Source organism: Seriola dumerili, unplaced genomic scaffold (assembly GCF_002260705.1).
Source record: "Seriola dumerili isolate Sdu_G_001 unplaced genomic scaffold, Sdu_1.0 BDQW01000017.1, whole genome shotgun sequence".
NCBI lineage: Eukaryota > Metazoa > Chordata > Actinopteri > Carangiformes > Carangidae > Seriola > Seriola dumerili.
In genome coordinates this window covers 10,291,223-10,313,775 of record NW_019174272.1, presented here as the reverse complement: position 1 = coordinate 10,313,775, position 22,553 = coordinate 10,291,223, and the positions used below count along the sequence as shown (strand labels likewise).

Below are 22,553 nucleotides of genomic sequence, written 5' to 3'. Positions count from 1 at the left end.
TTTAAATGACACCAGGAAAAACATTCAGTAAATAATGTATGACAGTTTTATTTACCTGAAACCAAAGTTCATGTGATACATTGTACAATCATCTCTGAAAATACAGTACAGCAGTTTGGCAAAAAATGCCAATCGAGGGACTGCCTGCCGTTCTCATAGTAAAACGTGTGCATCGCTGCACCGCTGCACGTCTGCCTTCAAGATATGGCAAAATCTGCTCCAAACATGTTGCACATCTCAGTGCAAAGCAAAAAAACAAGTCTGTTTGGTTTTTTAAATATCCCATAAAAGTATTTCCTTAGGAAAGATGAACTGTGTTTTTGAGCTTATTTAACATTTGTACTAATCTGACGAACGTCTATTCTATTTACCAGTACTATACATTGTCTAATACACAAGTCTGGTAAAACAGATGGCTGATTGAGCAGACATGCACCATGGAGTAATGTACAATTTACTGTACACAGTACTAAGATCTTAGTCTAAAAAGATGGCATGAGGATTGTGTCAATCTAAGGCTCTTCATGCAGGAGAATGGAAGGACTGATGAGGTGGGATTGGCTAGTTTTCATCAGACATTTATTTATGGCCATTCTATAAAAAGGATGTATGAACTTTATGAGCCCCTGTCTTCATATCACTTAACTGACATGCAGCTCCTGTAAGATGTGCAGCCCACAACACACATGCACAACACAAAACAAAACCAAAGTTTCTGGAAGTAATTTAGAGTAGAGGTGGGGCTTACTTGGCCTTTGCTGCAAAGAAAAAGAAGAAAGGAAGAATCAAATCAACGGACACAGGAATCACAGGCCAAAGTAAAAGCATCTGAGCGGCAAATAATTTTTGGATTCATCAATACTGGTTTTCAATAAAGGGTCATGCTGTGGGCAAGCAGAAGATCAGGACAAAAGAAATAAATAAAACAATAACACCATGTCCTGTAATGTAGTCCTGTAGTGTGGGCACTTAAAGGTCACCCTCTATGTAAGGTGCCCAAACATGCTGCCAGTCTACAATCAGAAACAACCAGCACCAGTGACACTGTGCCAGTTTAAAAAGCAAAAGGCTCATATTTCTCCTCAGCATGTACCTGGCACTTGGTGACATTGAAGACATTTCAACACAAACTCAAACATCTACATTCTCTCCTCTTTTGTACCATTTAATTTATACGTTTACAAACTGCTCGTCCGTTACTGCTGTCATTTTCATACGAGCAGCTGCAGACTGTAAAAGCTGTGTGTGCAACCACATACAGATGAGAATGCTAGTAGTTGGCATGCAGGTCAAAGTGTACTCACTCTGCAGGTTAACAGGTGGAAGGCATTGGAAGAAACAAATGTTAGCTTTGAAACTAAAAGAAAAAAACCTCAGCACTCACAGGCCTGGGATTACTGGAGCAGTCATGCAGGGAGGCTAAGACCACGCTTAAGAAAACTAGTGTGAAGCTATGGAGCAATTTGTCAACAACAACAACAACAACAAAAAAAAAAATCTATACAGAGATTCTACTTTGTGTGCTATGTACAGATATACAGACTCTTCCAATGACGGGTCATTTCAGCCTTTCAGAGGTCTCAGTTCCCGGTGAACTGTCCATGTTGTGCTCAGCTGATAAGACTAACAGCTTCTTGGTGCCGTTTTACATATTCAGGTACAGTATGTGCACATTTTACATACATTATAAAGATTAAGATGCAAAATTAAGACTGAAGGTTGAGACTGAATCTCAAAAATGAAACTTGAAAAAAAGAAAAGAAAATCAAGACAAATGTGTTTGCTTCAAGTAAATAAATTTAACAACAGGCTGTATCAAAAAATGCTCTGAACAACACTGGGGACATAACTCCATCCCCCTCCTACTCCCTCCAATAACAGAGAAAAGAAAAATATATTAAACATTAAAATGTGTGTGAGGGCATTTGTCTCTACAGCAAAACAAACTGGTGCTTACCTCAACACTTCAAATGATAGTCTATAAAATGATAGTTAAGACAGATGGGTAGTAATGTGGATATTAACAGCATTGAGGTAGCTGTGCTCTGCCTAATGCAGAAAATAATGAATGACCAAGATGCATGGAGCTCAAAGAATGACTATAGAGATTGGTGCTGGGGCAAATAGATTCAAGTCTTTGCCCCAGAATAAGTATTGTAGTATACGGTCCTCACGTTTACATCCTCTTCACACCCAACAATCTTGTCCCAACAGCCCCTCCCAAAAATTACAAAATATTAATTATTATAAAATAGTGTAAATTCTCTGTACAGCTCAACACACAGCTCCAACACGGTGGGCATCTCTAACTGTTCAAAACAGGGGATCAAAAGAGAGAAAAGCGTGATGGTGAAATAAAACATAAGGACATAATGTCAGTCAAGTCATTAAACAATGACTAAACCCACGGCCCCTCCCCCATCCCAAAAATATGTAATGGTGAAAATGTCCTAAATACAAAAGATCTGCCAGCAGACAGGCTGTCAGAAGGGGGCGCAAGTGTTGACTGTAAGTTGTTCTGAGTTACTGTAACTGTGTTAAATGTGTGTGTTAATGTCCACTTCACACTGGTGCACAGGGGGAGGGTGTACTGGAGTCAGTCAGGGCCACAACATGGCGGACACATTAGTGTCAGTGCTGTAGATCCACAGCACCAGAGGCAGGGAGATGGCCACGAAGGGCCAGGAGATGCCATCAGCACATGCAGACAGAGAGCAGCCTTTGCCGGCTGGTTTCTCAAGCTGTTTACCAAAATCCAAGTAGTTCCTGGCCATAAACTTTAGCAGCTCATCCAGCAGGATGACTGGCAGGGAGATCTTCAGCACCATCATCCACTGGGTTGTGTCCAGAGGGGTTATCTGGAAGATGACCTGGGAGAGAGAGCGACGGCAGCCGTGATTGAACGTTACAGCCTTTTAATTGCACAGGATTATACATGTATGCGCTGTTTATGAGAGGAGATAAACCTCTACAGTGTCACTGTCACATCCCAGCACCATAATGGTGAATGGCGTCTATTGGCTCGGTAGCTAAAGGAACAGTCTGACATTTTGGGAATACAGAAAGGCTGAAATATATGCAAAAATAATATTTCGATTATTTTCACAGATTGTGATTGTGGTATGAGTCACGACTTCAGCTGAGTGTTCATTTTCACTGAAAAAAATATTAAAAATGATGATGATTTTTGTTTTGGCTTATACCAAACAAGCATGTTCCTTTATGTCTGGAGAATATGATTCGTCGGACGGGGGCGTCTCTGTAGCTCCACAATGCTTCATTTATGATATGTTGTGAAACATTTGAGCCTTATCATAGATAATCGCAGCTCCTGTGACTTGGATACTGCAGTCAACCATATTTCGATTTCAATGGTTTTTGATTAATTGTTCGGCCCTTGAATACACCTGTTCTTTCTTGCACAGATTGAGATGAAAGACTGACATCATGCTCACATCTGTACGGTTAATATCAAAGCAAATAACAATATTTCCCAAAATGTCAAACAATTCCTTTAAGATTCATACCATATACTGTGATCAGAGTGTCTCAGGTCTGACTCCAGCTAGGGACATTTGTTATGTCGTACCCCTCTCTCCCTCTACGATGCCTTAAAATCTCTTTAGCGCAGAGGTATTACAAAAAGAAAGGAGATCAAGTGATGACAGTTCAATCTAGAAAATTAAGAGCTTGTGAGATGTAGTCAATTTTAAATTCAAGAAATTTTCACTCATCTCCATTACAAAACTGTAGTGAAGCCTGACAACCACAAGGGGGCAGAAAGACCCACATAACTCATGAACCTGAAGGAGTCACCAGCTGGACCAGCAAGCAGCCAGCTCCTGTCTGACTTTTATTTTTAAAATCACTTCAATCAAAATTCAACAAACTGCTTTTGCTAAACTCACAGGCAGAGGTTCCACATAGAGGATGAGGAAGTGGAGGGACATGGAGAGGCAGATGGCCCCCAGCAGCCAAACATTCTCCCAGGGAGGCATCCGCAGCAGGGACTGGTTCTCTGACAGACTGGACAGGAGAGAACACAGGTGGTTCAATTGTACAGTTCGCTCTCCATCTTCTGAGAGCAAACGGTTCTTTGATGAGAGCGTTTCCACTCTGAGAGGCGGTTACCTGTTCAGAGCATTGCACATCTCGATGGTGACGAGCACAGAGAGGGCCATGGTCATGGGGTAGGGCGATTCGAACACGTGGCAGTCCAGGCCGTCGAACTCGGGGTTTTCCGGGCCGCACTGGAGGAAGTGGCTCTGTGGGGAGGAGTGCAGGAGAGTGAGGGGGGAGGCAGAGAGTTGAGGGAGCTGAAGGACAGTTTCTCAGACGGGCAGACTTACCAGCTGGTACAGAGTGAGTTGAGGTCCATCGTCAGAGACTGTAAACCACCAGGCAGCGGCTCCCACTGTGGCAGCACCCACATAGCCTGAGACCAAAGTAACAGCATTATCAAATGACTCAACTTATCAAACTGCATGAAGGCAGATTAAAGGCCCTCCTGATGCTATTACAACAAACCTCCAATGGCTAAGTATCTGAAGAAGAGCCAGCCAGAGATGAGGGGCTCCTTGGCGTTGCGGGGAGGCTTCTCCATGATGTCCAGATCTGGGGGGTTGAAGCCGAGGGCGGTGGCAGGGAGGCCATCTGTCACCAGGTTGACCCAGAGCAGCTGAACTGGGATCAGAGCCTCAGGGAAACCCAGCGCAGCAGTGAGAAAGATGCTTTCAGAAGAAATGACTCCAATTAGAAAACCCTGCAATAAGCTGTCCATCCTTTTAAATGTTATGCACCAAAATAAAAACAATTCTACAGTCATCTGCTCCTGAGGAGACTCACCAAACCACCTCTCCCACGTTGGACGAGATGAGGTATCTGATGAACTGCTTCATGTTGTTGTAAATAGCTCTGCCTTCTTCAACGGCGGCCACAATGGAAGAGAAGTTGTCGTCGGCGAGGACCATCTCAGAGGCTGACTTGGCCACGGCAGTGCCAGAGCCCATGGCGATGCCGATCTCTGCCTTCTTCAAAGCAGGGGCATCGTTCACTCCATCACCTGTCTGTAGACAAACCTTTTGTTATTGAGAGCCCCTCCCTGTTCTGCGACACCAGCAAATCTGCACATGATGCAAGTCCAACAAAGCAAAATAAAGAAGCAAAATGTTTGTCTGTAATAATGATCACTGTAAGAAACCCAGAACAGCTTCCAGACTTCATACCATCGCAGTGATCTCGTCAAATCCTTGCAGGAACTCGACGATCTTGGACTTGTGGGAAGGCTCAACGCGGGCGAAGCAGCGAGCATGAGTCACCGCCTCCCGCTGAGTGTACGGTGAGAGTTCGTCAAACTCTCGTCCGGTGAAGGCCATGCGCTCAATGTCGTCCTCCTCGGTGAGGATGCCGATGCGGCGGCAGATAGCCACAGCTGTGCCCTTGTTGTCCCCGGTGATCATGATGACGCGGATGCCGGCCTGGCGGCACAGCATGATGGAGGCGGCCACCTCCTGTCTGGGAGGGTCAAGCATGCCGACACAGCCGACGAAGGTCAGGTCGGACTGGACACAGAGAGACAAAGACATGACTCAATGTTTGGTACTGCACAGAATACAGCAAATTACAGCAAACACCCAACAACTGTACCAGAAAGTGAACACTCACCTCATACTCCGAGAATTTGGCGGTGTCGGACAGAATCATGTCCTCCATTTTGGGTGGGCTGTCTCTTGTGGCCAGAGCCAAGCACCTTAGGGTGTCACGACCTGTCCCGTACTCACGGATCACAGACATGATCTTTTCTTTGATCTCTTTGCTGAGGGCAACTTTGCTGTTTCCAACTCTGACATGAGTGCATCTCTCAATGACTCCCTCTGGGGCGCCCTGTGGGGAAGAACAGAGGAATAAAATATTCATAACATGGTAGAAGACTGTCGGGCATCAAAAGCAACGCTGTCAACAAGTCCCTGCTTCATGTTTCTTTCAGCGTACCTTGACAAACATCTTGCCCATGGATGAACGAGACTTGTTGGGGGTGCAGTAGACAGACATGGACTTCCTGTCTCTGGAGAACTCGAGGGTGAACTCCTTCCTCATCAGCTGCTTGATCACCTGATCACACAAAAGGACAGACAGGGTGAGAGAAGCTGCTGAGTGGGAGCAGTGGAAATGTGCAGTGTGAGCAGGTGAGGGAGTTGCTGTCACTCACCGAGTTGCAGGCGTTGGCTCTGTCAATCTTGGACAGGTTGTGGACTTCAGTGTCGAAGACGTTCATCTTCTCCACCAGACAGGTCAGTGCGGTCTCTGTGGCCTCGCCGACCTTCTCGTACACACCCTTCACCTGAGACATCAAAAATGCTTTATTATATTTTTTTTATATTAATTTTTATTTTGTTCTATTTATTATAAATATTTTTTTTTTAATTTTTCTTATTTGAGTGAACGTATTTTATCACAATTGGTTTTCGTTTGAATCTTCATACATATGACTAATTTACACCATGTATTGCAGCGCTGTAACTTTGCATTGCTGTTGTGTAAAGTCCTTAAGAAAGGGAATAAAAATCCTATTGTAAAGTAGTACACTGTACACTTGTGACGTAACGGTAGAAGCAGGCAGGGTTCAGACCTCATTGAAGTCCAGGGAGGAGTCGTTACACAGGGCACAGATGGTAGCCAGTTCAACCAGAGCATCATGCTGGGAAGACTTCACTTGTTTTCCATCCTGGTACCTGAGGGTAAGCACAGAGTATTTAGCCTGCGAGTGTTTGTGTGTACTTGATATAACAGAAACAGAAACATTCTCCAATTCTCCTTTCTGTCGTCTCCATTCAAGTGTCTGCAGGTTTAAATATCATCTATAACCCTATATTTTCCCTTTAACCTACAATTCCCCTACCGTTAAATTAAATGAGATATTTCAGCTTTCATCTGGATTTGCAGAGTCAGCTGTAAAGTACTCACACTTCTCCCTCAGGTGCGTAGGTAGAACCTGTGATGGTGAACTCGGACAGAGAGCAGCTGTCACCTTCGGCTTTGTTGACGGTGAACATCTGGAGATCAAAGGGGCAGATGGGACAAAAACAAAAGAGTTTTTTCCCCAAAGCACACATCTTTTAATGCCATGATAACTCTTGTATCAGCTTCCAGTTTCTTTACTGTCACAGCAGGTGGCAGCAGAAACCACAGAAACCCAGAGTGGATGGAGAATAATTAGCCTGCAGTGTTACAGAGAGTGACTCTGTGAGGGCTCGGCTGGGTGGCCGTCTGCCTAATGTGAGAGAAGGGTGTTTAGTTTCTCTCCAAAAGTAAACAGAAGAAACTGCCAGTGAGCCTGAGTAAAGAGAGAAGCTGTGCCCAAAAGGAAGAAGCTGCAGTGCCAAGAAGCTTCATCCTCTCACACACACACACACACACACAAACAGACACACAGACACACACACAAACAGACACACAGACACAGACACAGACACACACACACACACACAGTAACACAAAGTAACAGAGGTTATGGCAATCGGAAATTTTCATTAAAATATGTTGGAGACAAATATATATTTGAAATAATTGCATGGTGCAAATATTTTCTCTTTTCAGCGGTTAATATATGTTTCACTGTGAGTCACTATGAACCACAGAAAAACAGCAGTAATTGCAGTATTGTATTTAATCAAGGCCTCCACAACATGCAGCCCAAACAAAACAAAGAAAACAGAGAGCCAAACAACAGTTTGATAAAAAAAACTGTCACAAGTCTAATTCAGGCTTTGCCAAAGTTCTGAGAAAACACTGAACAGGCAACAAAGGAGGATTAAACTTTATAAATGCTGAAATGTCTTCTCAATGTGGAGCCAAGTAGCACCAGGGTGCCACTCACAGAGAGAGGAAGAGAGAAAGGAACTACAGGCTGACTGCTTTGCAGCTCGGTGACGCAAGGTCAGTTATGCAACAGCAGCTCTGCAAGTCATCCAACAGCTCAATGTAGATTAGAGGAGTTGCAGCATGCTGCCGTCTTGTTTAATAACCTGGATACCTGATCACAAGGAATACTCCACTCTCACTGTTTGCACAAACTGTATTACCATTTTAGCTGACTAATGTATTGGAAGAGACGTCCACAGTCACAGTCTCTCTAACTGCTGTCACCTTATCCAAACAACAGGCAGCAACAACAACGATGACAAAGCACCAACTACCTAACTGTTCAGCAGTGCACCAAGAGTTTGTGTGTATGACTCACTCTGCAGACAGACATCTGGTTGGTGGTCAGGGTTCCCGTCTTGTCAGAGCAGATGACAGAAGTGCAGCCCAGGGTCTCTACAGATGGCAGACTGCGGACGATGGCATTTTTCTTAGCCATGCGGCGAGTGCCCAGAGCCAGGCAGGTGGTGATCACTGCAGGAAGACCCTCGGGGATGGCGGCCACGGCCAGCGCCACGGCAATCTTGAAGTAGTAGACTGCCCCACGGATCCAGGAGCCTCCATGGACGGGGTCGTTGAAGTGTCCGATATTGATGATCCACACAGCAACGCAGATGAGGGAGATGACCTTGGACAGCTGCTCGCCAAACTCATCCAACTTCTGCTGCAGGGGGGTCTTCTCCTGCTCGGTGGCTGCCATCTCGTCACGGATCTTACCAATCTCAGTGTTAACGCCAGTGGCCACAACCACACCCACAGCCTTCCCAGCAGCAATGTTGGTACCCTGAATGAACAAGTATATACATGTTGGCTCAAGTACATTCGATAAGATCTCACATCTTCAAATAACAACAGGAGCGGGTTTTTCCAGGAAATTGAAAGAAACTAAACAAACAAGTTAAAGGACATCAACAGGATGTGTGATAACTTGTCCACCAGAGTTGAGCTTACAGAGAAAAGCATGTTCTTCTTGTCCTGATTTACAGCACGTGGGTCGGGCACAGGGTCGGTGTGTTTGATGACAGAGATGGATTCACCTACAAAGACAACACAAGGTATCAGGTTAAATCAGTTTGCATGAGATGATCTACGGAACAAAGCACAGCCAATTATCTCTACAGAGAGATCTATGGTGCTGATCATTCATGCTGCCTCACTGATCTCACACACACACACACACACACACACACACACACACACACACACACACACACGATAATTGGAAACTGCTTCATGATACACCTCTGGGCTCATTCTGCAGCCACTTCAAATGATCTTGTTCATGATCACCCTGCAATTCTGGATTGATCCATTAATCTTGTGTGCTATTATTTTGAAAGAAACGGAGCATCAGTGGAGAGTTTAAAATGAGTTCACAGCTGAGTAATGTTTTATATCAAAGATCCATCTTCAGTATGAAATAAAACCTCCCTGAAGCCTCAAATAAAAACACATTGAACTCAGTGTGTGCTGGTTACAACTGCATTTTTAATCCACGTTGCTCATAGCAGCAAAAGCTATAATTTAGGAAGGGAGAGGTCATATCTGAAAACTACTTCACTGATATGGTACACAGCACCAACAGGGCTGGGTGGTGACGTTTAAGCCTTTGTATGCAACAATGAGCAGCCTCATTAAGTAAGACATAGCTGACATCTTAGTCTTTAGCTTTAAACCTGTGTGACTTTCTACTTATTACTGAATAACAAACACAGTGACAGGCTGTGGTAAAAAGGTAAGCGTGCAATAAGAATAATAGTTTAAAAAAACCCATCACAGCTGGAAAGCAAACTAATCAATAAATCTATTTTTCATTTTTAAGATCCATGTTATCAGGAGAAACTGAGAATTGAATTGATAAAAATGGCAGAGGGACATAATTTTATAGAAATGCCTTACCGGTCAGAATGGACTGGTCGACCCTCAGGGTTGTTGATTTGATTGAACAGATTCGGATGTCAGCAGGTACCTTGTCTCCAACTATCAGAAAACAGATTCACATGAAAAAGACATCAAATAAAAATAACAAAAACATTAAAAACATGATATAAAATCTATTGGAAATAAAACAAAGCAGTTCAAATTATTTTAAATAAAGTCTGTGGCTGAAAGCTGATGTCAAACTGTCATATTACACAATGGCCAAACACTGGAGGTTTGACTCCAGCTGTATAGTGAACTGCACAGAGCTGTTAGTGTGTGCTCAGACTAAATGAAGATTTAACAGATGAGATATTGTCTATTTTCTGCAGGCAGTAACTCAGCATTAGTGTAAACTAAACTGATGGAGCACGGCTCATTATGGGATGGTTGCTGTGCCAAACAACAGCAGAGCGGTGTTGCCATCGCTGTAGGGAGAGAGAAGGAGAGTCAAAGAAAGAGGAGGAAATGAAGGACTTGTGAGCCATAAAAGGCCTGTCTCAAAGGAAAAGGCCAATTTGGGTACATCGAAATTGCAGTGACCCAATTCAGCTTCCTAATGGTACATAAAGGCAATGGAAACTGGGGAACTGGCTCAGGCTATGGCACAGTTCTGTGGGCGTAGTCTACATATAGGCCTACTTAGTTAAAAATGCAAATTGTGTCAGATTATTACAAAAACACTCCAGCCAGGATGGTGGTATAGTTAGAATCTAATCCCCAAACAAGTCTAACAAATATCTGAGAATCTAACAAAACATCAAGACCAAGCTGAAGTGAAAACTCAAACTGGAAATGAGCAGAGAAAGATTTGATAAAAACATACCAATGTCAAGATTCCCATTTGAGGAAACACGAACAGTAATCCAAAACCCCCCATGCCCTTGAGGGAAGGGAGGGGGAAATAGCAATGGGACCAACAATACATGCAGCCAAAAATGGGAAAAGCATTTCAATATGTTCCCCAATGTGGTGATCAGGTTTAAATGCGGCCGTATGATGGCAGCTGTTTCCTCATCATTGCCCCGGCACAGAAAGAGACAAGGAGACAAAGTCTGGGTCTCCACATCACCTCAAAGTCTTTTAAAGTCTAGACATTAGGAATATAAGTCATCACAATCCCGTCTCACCTCACTAATCCATGTCTACATTTTCACACATGTCCAAATTAATGTACAGCCTTTTACAGTTACATGCATTTCAACACTCTTGCTCCACGAGTGTCGACTTCTCACTGTGACACACGACCCTGTGAGAAGTTGGATAACTGTCAACTCATTTGATGTCCTGACAGTAGTGCCAGGAACTCTGATCTGTCAGCAGGCATTGGCCAATCAAGACACACAGTGACAGCTTTTCTGAGAAGGACTAATGTTGAGCTCAGTTGCATCTTTAAACCGTTTGAACCCGAAACAACGGGCGCAGTGGAAGCTTCACTTCTGGGAAGGTCACGCACCCTCGCTCACAGATGGAACAATGCAGGCCCGGGTCATTTACAACCAAATTAAGACTAGAGCTAACCTCCTGATGGCATGGATGAATCTTGCTCCTGCATTGAATACAGAAACCCATCTCATAGCAACTCTCTTTAAGGGAAACGAGCCTCATCCCTTAAAGAGATTAAAAAGATTAACCTTAGCTGCGCCACAGGAACAAAAAGTGAAATGTTTTCTTTAGGAGCCAAAAAGCTTTACAATTACATGCTAGATGGTTGTGCAACGCTTCCTGTGCTAAGTCATTACTTTTGAAGAAATACTACTCTGAGAGAGTGCTGAGCCAAGACACAAGGCTAGAGGGACAGGTTTCTTATAATGGCGCTTGTGGTTGTTCTCATATAAAGAAGCCAGTGCTTAGTGTGAAAACTGTGTGACACTGAGACACTGGAATTGTCCCGAGGCTGTGTTAAACTGCAGACCTGCTTTGATGAAGTGTGTGTATATCATCTGTCCCTTTGTGTCAACATCCTACTTGGTAGCAGTCCAAGCATCTCCTCAGGCATGACCACTTTTTAACCTTTGCGCCTGCCAACAGGTCACACAGTCCACAAATTTTAGAGTGACAAAAGCTCGGCCCTTGTGATACATTGCACCCAGTATGACTCCCAGAGGTGCCTTATAAAACAGACCTTTCAACAGCAGGCAAGGCGGCAACTGAACCGAAGCCGTCAGTGGTGACTGGCACCTGGCTCCGCCGTGTATTAGGTGACGGCGTGCAGTTCGGCAGGCCAGGCTTCCTCAGGGCCGGCCAGGAAGATACATGTGCTGATGGCAGCTGAACAAAAGGCTGACCTTCTGTCATGTTGAGAGGGCAATTTCAGAACGGTCAACGGGTGAAGCGTCCAGCAGCTTTCCAACGCAGCTCCTACTGATTAACTCACTGGCTGCATTTACATTTGGACTGAACAATAGAAAATCATGTTGTGATGATTTTGGTACATATTTTAATTGCGATATGAGTCATGATTTCAGTTAGAACAGTCATTTTTGCAGAAAAAAAAAAAAAAAAAGATTTTTGTTGGGTCTTATAGCAAACAAACTTTACATCTGGAGAATATGATTTGAAGGCCAGTGCATCGCTATAGCACCACAATGTTTCATTTATGGTCTGTTGTGACATATCCTACCTTTATCAAAAAAATTGAAACTCCTGTAATTTGGATATTACACTTAACCATATTGTGATTTCAATAATATTATGATTAATTGTTCAGCCCTTATTTACATGTGTACAGTAATGCAATGTCCAGATGGATGTATTATTTAAAAAAAAAAAACAAAACAGATAAAACCTTCGACTGTTTGCTCTACCAATGTAGATTTTTTTCCTTCTAACCTTTGGCAGCCAGGTACACCAGAGAATCTATGTTACCATGACTCATCACAATCAATAGTGAAATAAAACTGATTAACTTCTTCCTGCAAATGAGGCTTTGTTTAGGGCGTTACCTTCTACTCTCTTATCTATATCACAAGTGTGTTTTTAGATGCATGTATAGGTTGAGTGCAGGAGTCCTAGTTTTTTGCCACAGTGTTAGTAAATGGCCAAAGTCACAAGTGAGTTTCACTGTTTTATGAGCAAACAAGAGCAGGGTAAGTAATGTTTAGTTAGCAGCCGGCTGCTGGGAGACAATATTTACCAACAGCCGACTAGTTTCTTGACTAGTGAACACATGTCAGCTGACTTTGGGAGTTGATCCGCACCTACGACCTCAGTAATGTAAGCACCATCTCCTCACTGTCTCCCTGAGATCTCTGCTTTTCCTTCGTCTGCTATGAATCTTAAGAAGCAGCAGGCTGGGCCTCCACATAGCAAGCAACTGTTTCTGTTGCCATAGTAACAAAACTTGTCCCAGGACTGGGAGCATTAAAACTACTGTCAAAATTAACTGGGAGTTTAATAGAGTGAAGTAAAAAAAAAAAATGACATGTAGGCTAAGCAAGACACAATCAATTCTGGGTTGGAATCAAAATCAAGACTCCAAACACTACACTGACCTTTTAAAAGAGCATTCACCACAGCCCACACATATACACTGCAAACAAATTAGAGTCTGGACTTTGGACTTCTGTGGTGACAGAGAAAAACATATTGTGAAAGCAGGAAGGCATTATAGAAAAAATTTTAGCACAGTGAATGTAGTGCAATATAAATATCAAACAAAACAAAAACACTTTGTCTATCGTGTTCTTGCAGCCATAAGACATTAAAATGTAGATGTGAGTTTAAGTGTAGACTTTTTGGTTCAATAAAAAAAAAACTGCAAACGACAGGACAGAGGTGGACATTCTTCTCATGTCTTAACACTGTCAGTAGTGGTCCCTCAGTAAAACCTTTCTTGGGCTGTAACCTTACAGCTCAGCATGGATTCCCAGCAGTCAGTGCACTACATGACTGGTACAGTGGAGTTTATGTGTTTACAGATATTGTTTATGCAGAACTTTACATGCATACTTTCTCTCTCTGTCACCGATCAGCACCTTCACTGTTTGGTCTGAATGAAAACCTCTCTGCCCTTCAGCAGGACTTCACTACATGTGAGGTTTTTGCATTGTTAAAGCCTGATTCCCTGGTTGGCAAGATGAGGCCATTTTTCTCCGTCTTGCTGACAAGTCAGGAACCTTTGCCAAAAGACAGTCCCTCAGTGGCAACGACGCTTGCCAGACCACATTAAATGCCACATACTATCCATGGTGTCTGGAATCTTAGTGGAGGCTGCGGGTGCTGATGGGTAGGGTCGCTGTGCATTGAACATGGCGGGGTGGGACGGTTACCCACAAAGCGCTTCCCTATAAGGTCATCTCTCTCCAACACAATGAGAGCTGATGAGAGATCCTCCCCCGTACGCTGCCCCCCACACTAGCCCCCGTCACTACCAGACTCCACAACTTCACAGGCAGCAGAGAACAAACCCACTGAGCTCTGCTGCTCTGAGAAAAGGCCAACGTCCAAATCTGCAAGCTCTCAACACCAAAATCTAAACTGGCAGCTATACAGTGAGCGCTTTCTTATGAGAGAGCCTTAAAACCCCCTGGAAGGAGCTAGTGAACCACACGTGATCAGCTAACACCAGTTTTAGGAGTTAGTTAAATGGAGCAAGGTAATTCTTTATCAGATTTTGGCTGCTGGCACTTGCCTCTCCTAAAACATGCACCAATCTAGATCACAGTAAAAACCTGGTGGATCATTAGTGCCAATTTCTGAATCTAAACTATTCAGGCAAACTCACTGACCTGAATGTCAGTGAGATAACTACTGGAACAAACCATGGATTAGTTGTGATGTACCACTGCATGATTTGGCTGAGCTGCATTGTTGTGAACAAGTATTTTATCACTCCGACAAGAGCGGTCAAAGAACTCCAGAGGAGAGCAGACTGGACCGAGACCAGCACAGATCAGATTTGGAAAAAAAAAAAAAAAAAAAAAACTAAAGCGTTAAATGATCTATTTTAGATAAAAGTCTGAGAAATGCATTACAGAGGATGTTATTTCCATGACATTAAACATATTTCAGTGAGTGTGCGACTGTGAGGCTGATAAAGTGATGGGGGGTGTGAGTAGGAGGCAGCATTCAAACCCACAGCAGGGCCCTGAAAGGGAGCAGCACAAATTGGCTGCAGGCTATTCTTCTCACGGCTGAAGTAGCCACAGAGGACTTGTCTCTGTGTCCTCTACCTCGGCTCAGCAGCCGGCCGGCCGGCATCTGCGTCATCACACTCCTCCTCTGCATGGCAGGGGTCACTTTGGAGCTTCAGGGAAATATTATTCATAAAAAAAAAAAAAAAAAAAAAAGGAGCCTGACAGAAAGCATTGTAAAAGATATTTGGAGGATTTGGGAGGTAAGCTGAAGCCTGAAGTCTCCTGACTGCAGGATAAAACATCCGGTTTTGCTGCTTGCTGGGCTGCTTTTTTGAGTAAGCCTCAAGCTACTGACAGCAAAGCCTCCAGCTACCTTCATCAAGAGTTTTTCAATAACTAGGTCTCTAATATGCAAGAGGAAAGTGCATCTGACTCACAAGTTTATCTTTAAACTTGAGCCTAATATTTAAGCTCTCCATGCTTAGCTTCTTTTGCAACTCGTAATCAAAATGTTATGATTAGCCCTGTCAACCGAAAACTAATTATATACAGTATATAAACACATTAAAACAGAAATAAATGGTACATTAAAGACTTGTGCAGTCCTGCTCCATTTGCCCTTGTCAAGGTTACTGAGGAGTCCTGCTGAACACTGTCCCACGTCACCGCACTGTATCAATGTTTCCCAGAGCAGGATGGGAGGGGCATGCAAGGGGTGGGACCAGACACCTGTCATCTTCACGACTGTCACTGCCTCTATAAATACTGCATTCCATAATCTAAATGGCCTATGACAGCTAAAAATAAAACCTACCACTATATACAGAAAAACTATGCATCACTTCAGCGGCTTAGGGTTAAACAGAGTATCAAGATAACGCTAGTGTTTTAAGGACTCCAGCAGTCCTCAACACATCCGCCTCTGTTCATCCCTCTGCAGAATTATGTATGTGTCTGTGCCATGAGGGAAACAGCACTCTTTTTAAAAAAAAAAAAAAAAAAATCAAAGCTTTACATCCTCAGGATTTCAGCTGCTGAAATACGCTGACTGGACCTCAGCTGCATGAATCACTCCAGGGCTCAGCTCACATACTGCATGAGGAGGAAATCTGTTGAGATGGGACGAACTGTGACGATGCAGTAGCATTCATTTCACACACTCACACACACACACACACACCCTTTGTGACCCTGGGTTAATAAGAACATCTCAAAATACATTATTCTTGCAGGGTGTGTCACCTCTGCAGTGGCACTTGGGGATGGGGGGGGGGGGGGTTTCAACTTGAGCTTGTGCTAAATGTGATCCATGACCATACCTGGTCTCATTTGATCTGTCAACAGTCTGCTTTATCTGAGGCTCAGTGAAACGCAGGCGAGGAACTATCATATGAAGAACACCAGATCTCTTTGATGTCCAAAAAAACTGAATATGGACAAATACCCTCTTTCACAGCCAAACAAACTATTCTTGATAGAAGCTGCAGTGGCATTAAATTGCCAAATCTCTGAATTTCAAGGTTTGTTCCAGTCTGGTTCATGTGATATCCAGATGTTCCCTGGGCCTGAGGAGTCTACATATGAAACCAACATCTAAACCTTTTCACATCTCAGTTAGTTGGTGGTACAATCTAAGCAACAACAGTATTATTTTAGAATAAAGTTAAAACAATAACAAAAGCAACAGAGTCGTGTCCGTTTAAACAAGCACAAAATCAAGAGCATGTCAACCTACCAGCAACCTCTACGATGTCACCAGGCACGATGTCTCTGGCCTTGATCCTCTGCACAGTCTTCCTGTCCTGCCGGTACACTTTCCCCATCTCAGGCTCGTACTCTTTAAGTGCCTCAATGGCATCCTCAGCGTTGCGTTCCTGGTGAGGTGAAAACAACATTTAGTGCCATCACTTCTGAGTTGCCTGTTCTTGGTTCTACTGGACTGAACATAACAGGCACTCCCAATTCTGAGTGCAATGTTTGTTTAATCAGGTTGGGCTTGGGGACATTGAGGTGTTAAGTATATGGAAAATTGGACTATAAATCACATCATTTTCTGCCTCTTGACGTTTTTCAATTTTTCCTTCACCGGCATCTTCATCAGCAACAACACAACATCACTCAGAGCGGACTGCCCACACGTTTTAAAAATAAGTAAATAAACCAGCCTCATATGTTGGTGAGATTCAAGAGGACAACTTCGGGGCTGTTCCTTTTCAAGAGGAAGTCATCTTTGAGACAAAAACAACTTTCAGTGGAGAGAGTTTAGCTACAGTGGCAGTGAAGTATAACAAACTGCAGCAGGCTGCCACACTGATAGATGCATTTAATTCATCACCAGCGAACCATTATGTGCATTTTCAAAAGTCTTCTCATTGATTTCCACCCAACTCCAGCTGTGTCTTCTCTCTAGATCACTAATTTCTGTTGTCACTGGTGACTGCATTTCAGAGTGATGTATACACTTCACTGCCAAGTGTATTAGGCTCATGCCATCCAAATACATAAGTCTTTCTGTCAGAGCTGGGCTGATTCAACATTTTGGACACTGCAGTTCATGATAATATTGCACTGGATCAGATTGCATGATTAACTTGTTGAATAATGATTAGATAATTATTAGAAGACTGTTGTGCTGAACTGCAATGGATGTGGCTAATATCAGTGTTGATACAGGCTCACACTGAGAGGCAATAACTTTCAATAGCATGGTGACCTTAGGCAATATATCACATTTTAAAGGCTTTGAAATGAGTTTAAATGCTGGCTTATTGTTTTCAGATATTATCCTTGAGTGTCTGTTTCAACCCCTACAAAAAAACAGGTAACATGTGCAACTAATTACAGAAAAAACATAATTCTGTTGTATAATGAAATTTGACTTACTTCAATACAAATGCATTACATTTGGAGAAATAAAACTAGAAGAAAAAACCCCAGTGATTTCCAGGCCTATTCCCCAGATACAAAGGACATGGCGTTGGATTTGAATAGTGATGTCCCAGGATGTCAAAGTTTCTCACCTGCCACACTCCGACAATGGCATTGGCTATAAGAATGAGTAAGATTACAAAAGGCTCCACAAAGGCTGTGATAGTTTCTTCCCCCTCTTCAAACCAGGCCAGGACCTGAAAACAGTACGAGAAGAACCAAGCATTAACTATTAAAAACATTTCACAGAACAAATTTTTTTTTTTTTTTTTAAATAAAAAAATCATGAAAGAACAAACAAAGTTGTTCATAACAGATAAACGGCTGAGAAATCACATCCTTGATAGAAGAGAGATATGCACGGACACAGTCACAAATTACGCATTCAAATTAACTGAACAGGTTTTTATCTCTTAAATAGACCTGACATCAAAGCCAGTTAAAATCAGACTTGAACTGAACACTTTCCTTTCCTAAACCGAAAGTTTCTTTAGTATTTAGTCGTTAACAGCTGACCACTTATCTAAGGAACATTAGCAATACATTTATTCACTGTGAGAAACTGTTGTTATTCTCCTGTGGATATTTGTAATTATTGATTTTTTTAACTGCCAACACTGGACAACCCATTTAATATGTAGGAATAATGGGAAATTCATAAGCATTTGATTCCCTGATGCAATTATATCAACCATCAAGAAGACTGTAAGAACTCAGATTTACACAGTTTGACCTCTATTAAGTGGAACTACTTTAACATTTCCATTTCAGGCAGTGATAAACTGATGTCCTAATGGATTATTTAAGCACTGGTCTCAACACTTTTGCCTATATTATACTATAATGTCTCACTGCCTGCAAAATATACTACATTTTTCTGACCTGGAGTCTCATTTGGCTTGTTGTCCCTGAGAAAATTGTCCTAAAATTACCCTGTGTGTCACAAGCAATTAGTTAATGTCCCATAATGTCATTCAGTTATCAACCTCAGTAAGAGCCGAGTGTTTGGCTGCGTTGGACAACAAAGACTTTTTATGACATAACTTAAATGGCAAACATAACTCTTAATAGCGGTGACAGTATAAAAGCACGGGGCTCAAAAGTGCCTTACTGTATGTCAGAACACAGCCAAGACATTTACATCTCTCATATCTATACTAAGGCTGCAACTAACAACCTCTTTCATTATGGTTGAACCTATCACTTATTTTTTCAATAAATCACTTAGTCATTTATACTATAAAATGTCAGAAAATAGTGAAAAAGCCCCAGTTGAAACCTTAAATATTTTGTTTTATCCAACCAATAGTCGAAAATCAGAAGATATTTAGTTTACAATTATATAAAAATAGACAAAAGCAGAAAACTTACACTGGAGAAGCTGGAACAAGAGAATGACGGACATTTCTGCCTTATAAATTACTTTAATGACATTTGGAAATTACTTTTCTGCCCATCAAATAATCAGTTAATTGTCTAACTGTTTCAGCCCTAACATTTAGACTAACATGCAAAAGGATAAAAAACCTTTATAGTAATTAATCTCATTAAATAATGTATTTTTAAAACAGGGGCAGGCTCTTAATAACTCTTCTGTCGACACAAACTGGAATCATTCAAACAGAACTGAAGACAACTTTTAATTGAGTCTATAGATTTAGATGAGAGAAACTACTTCAATAGCCAGTGGTTTAGCTTTTCTGATTTTGATTTTCTTCCATATTCCTTGAGTATACATTAAAGAATGGGAGTTAATATATTTATGTTGAGGTGGGTGTGCACATTTGTCTGATGAGAGCCCTCCCACTGAGGGGTGAGGGCCCAAATTTGGTCTTGAGTGGTGCTCTGTTCCCCTGTCAGACAGCAGCCACTGACACCTCTGTATCACCTGACCGGGCACCGCACGCTACATACCAACTTGGACACACACACCGACACACACACACACACACACAGTTATCAAAATCTTCTTCAGACATGTGTTAATGTAGCGTGTAGTCGATTCAAAGAACATGAAAGAAGTAAAGTTGCAAAAATTAATCACACATTGCTCAATGCCAGACATTAAATCTAGTTTTTGATCCATCACAGAAAGAAACAAAACATTGTTATTTGATGTGACATTACAACAATAAAAGTGCTACTGTTGTGTGAAAACGTTCATTTCATTTTGCTTTTAAAAACGTTCGGACACACGCTGATGTGGTGCTATTACATTATGGCAGCCCACCATCAAACATTTATGTGTCTGGCACCAAAAGACAGCGTCCCAAGCGAGCTCAGGATAAGTCATTACACAGCAGCCATGCTTGACGACTCAGATGTCTTACTTGGCACATGGTGATAGCAACTCAATGCTGCTACTGCTGTTGTCACCATTCTTCAGATGGGTTGCTGGCCTTCTCAGCTGTTTAGCTCCCTAATATGCGAGTGTAACCTCAGCCAGGTTATACAAACTGAAGACGTTCACACTTCAGCACTATGCAATACATAAACTGTCCCCTGCCATTCATCACACAGGGCTTAATAATAATCCGATCTGCTATTTTGACTTAATGTAAACACTCTTTCAGTCAGAGGTGGGAAGGGAAAGCTATTTGTAGGATGCAGTAACTTGTCCTGAGATTCCCTTAGGTTTTTATTCCATATGTACATCATCTCTCTCATTTACTGGACACAGCATGGAGGATATAACAAGATAGGGGAGTAACAGGGAGAATCAAACAGATCAGCAGGTCAAGACTTGACATAAATTCATAATGTCACAAGCTGAGGAGGTTGTTAAGTCTACATGGTGTAAAATAGTGTGATAAATCCTGCATTCTCAACAGGACTGTGTTGTATCCAAAATCATGAAATAAAAACAATCTAAAAAAGGTATACTTACAAAAGATATACACGCAGCCAGCAGAAGAATTCGAACAAGTAAATCTTCAAACTGTTCAACGACGAGCTCCCATAAAGATTTCCCTGCAGAGGAAGGAGTTGGTTAAAAACAATCCATCACAGAAAGGTGTTATCATGAAATGACAGTAACAGTAGTGACAGTGACAGTACTGATTACCTTCTTCAGCTGGTAACTCTAGAGGGCGAAGTCAATCCAGGGATGGCACATGAAACAGATGAAAAAGAAAGAAAAGGTGGGTAAGTGGTACATAAACTCAGTTCCTGTTTCTTGATGGGGAACTGGTTCCTAGAACAAGAGTGTGTTCTGTGTAACAGAGCTAAGAGAGCCAAATCTCAGACTAACACAAGTTGGTGCAAAACATACTGTGTAATGGTGGAGGTTTTGTCCTGAAGTGATGTAGTGGAGGTGTGTGTGGATATGTCTAACCATTAAATGTCAGTATAAATGAGAACCAATCATGTTGCAATAATGTAATGCAGTTTTGTAAGATCCTATTCACATATCTGGCTTAAAGTTCCAACTATGGCATATAAAATAAGATTTATTACACAATAGGGAAACTCCAATCAATATAAAGGTCAAAGTGATTTAATGGGAGGTGGGTATAACCTTCATGATCTCCCAGGTTGTATTAATTTAAAAACAGCTGTTTAGGCCTGGGACAAGAGAGATTAACTCAGCCGCATAAGGTTACTCCAGTGATCCCGTGGCCACTGTTCAGTGTCAAATAACTGTTGGATCTCCAGGCACGTGCGCCAAGGTGTTGCACTTTGAGCAACATTAGCGTGGCTGCTGTGTTCAACAATATCACCATATTTTACAACCACGGTCAACAATGTCACAATGAGGTTATGTTTAACAATGTTATCACCGTCCACAGCGTTACCATGACACAATGCTACACACTGAAACCATGTCCAGAATCGCTACAATGTCCCCATGTTCAACAATGCTACAATGTCCTCTAAGTAATCACTGATTTGTTACTGTGTAAGAGATGGGAAACCCTCGAGGTCACCGGTGATGACGTCAGCCAAATCACTTTATGAAGCCGGGTAACACCGGCCGGCTGATGGTGTTGCTGACTTTTACCCCATATACTGAATACTGTGCCCGCACTGCCCCATGTTACAATGACAAGACATTTTTGAGCCGTGTCTCATTCACAGCAGCGGCGTCTGTGGAGATCTATGGTTTAAATTGTCGTACCGTTTAGGCCCCATTTCTCCTTCTGTCGTTTCACCTCGTCCAGGGAAAGTCCTGTGCTTTCATTGACGCAGAAATAACTGTAAACTTCTTCCACACTCTTCGTGTGAGCGTTCTCCATGGCGGACAGACGACTCCTTCCCACACAACGTTACCCAAAGATACAGCCGTATGGCACCTTCTGGCACTTTCAAACTGTTAGTACTTTCAAAGGAATAAGGAGTTTATCAGCAGAGAGCTGTGCTTTCACACTCGGGTGGCTATCGAAAGCTACTGACCGCGGTCTAACGTGTTCCCCTGGCCACTGTTGAGATTCTTCACGCGAATTACGGAGAAAAAAATCTTGGAGTGAGCCAAATTCCTCTTCCCTCTCTGGAGGAAGATTACTCTGAGCAGCCTCTTATCTCCGGAAATGGTGGGAAAGTGTCTGCAGCAGTGTCCTGTGTTAAGGACTGCATTCACCCGGTCCGGTCCTCCTGCGTGCTACCGTGCCGTGCCCTGCCTCACCGTGGCGCAGCTCTCTGTGGCTCCACACGGTCCTGACAGTCTGGTTTTATTAAAGCGCCTCACTGCTGCCCCTCTTCCCTGCGCTG

General features: G+C 42.7%; 1 protein-coding gene across 1 annotated transcript; it reads right to left on the bottom strand.

Annotated features, from left to right (window-relative positions):
* Nucleotides 1-28: 28 nt before the first annotated feature.
* Nucleotides 29-22,081, bottom strand: LOC111228785 (sarcoplasmic/endoplasmic reticulum calcium ATPase 2-like). The gene is made up of 20 exons (XM_022754821.1): nt 21,964-22,081; nt 20,911-20,928; nt 20,734-20,816; nt 17,939-18,043; nt 16,654-16,792; nt 9,820-9,900; nt 8,872-8,957; nt 8,240-8,704; nt 6,964-7,052; nt 6,629-6,731; nt 6,209-6,340; nt 5,992-6,111; nt 5,665-5,883; nt 5,226-5,561; nt 4,846-5,066; nt 4,528-4,730; nt 4,350-4,435; nt 4,132-4,265; nt 3,909-4,026; nt 29-2,870 (listed from the first exon to the last, which is right to left on the bottom strand). Exons 1-20 carry the CDS (start codon nt 22,079-22,081, stop codon nt 2,601-2,603), a joined length of 3,126 nt encoding a protein of 1,041 aa, XP_022610542.1. The 3' UTR covers nt 29-2,600.
* Between the last annotated feature and the right edge of the window lie 472 nt (nt 22,082-22,553).

Coding starts and splice junctions, on each gene's coding strand:
- LOC111228785 (XM_022754821.1), bottom strand. CDS start 22,081: ATGGAGAACGCTCACACGAAGAGTGTGGAAGAAGTTTACAGTTATTTC. Junction 6,112..6,208: donor GAGCCAACGCCTGCAACTCG/GTGAGTGACAGC, acceptor TTGTGTGATCAG/GTGATCAAGCAGCTGATGAG. Junction 5,562..5,664: donor CCAAATTCTCGGAGTATGAG/GTGAGTGTTCAC, acceptor CTCTGTGTCCAG/TCCGACCTGACCTTCGTCGG.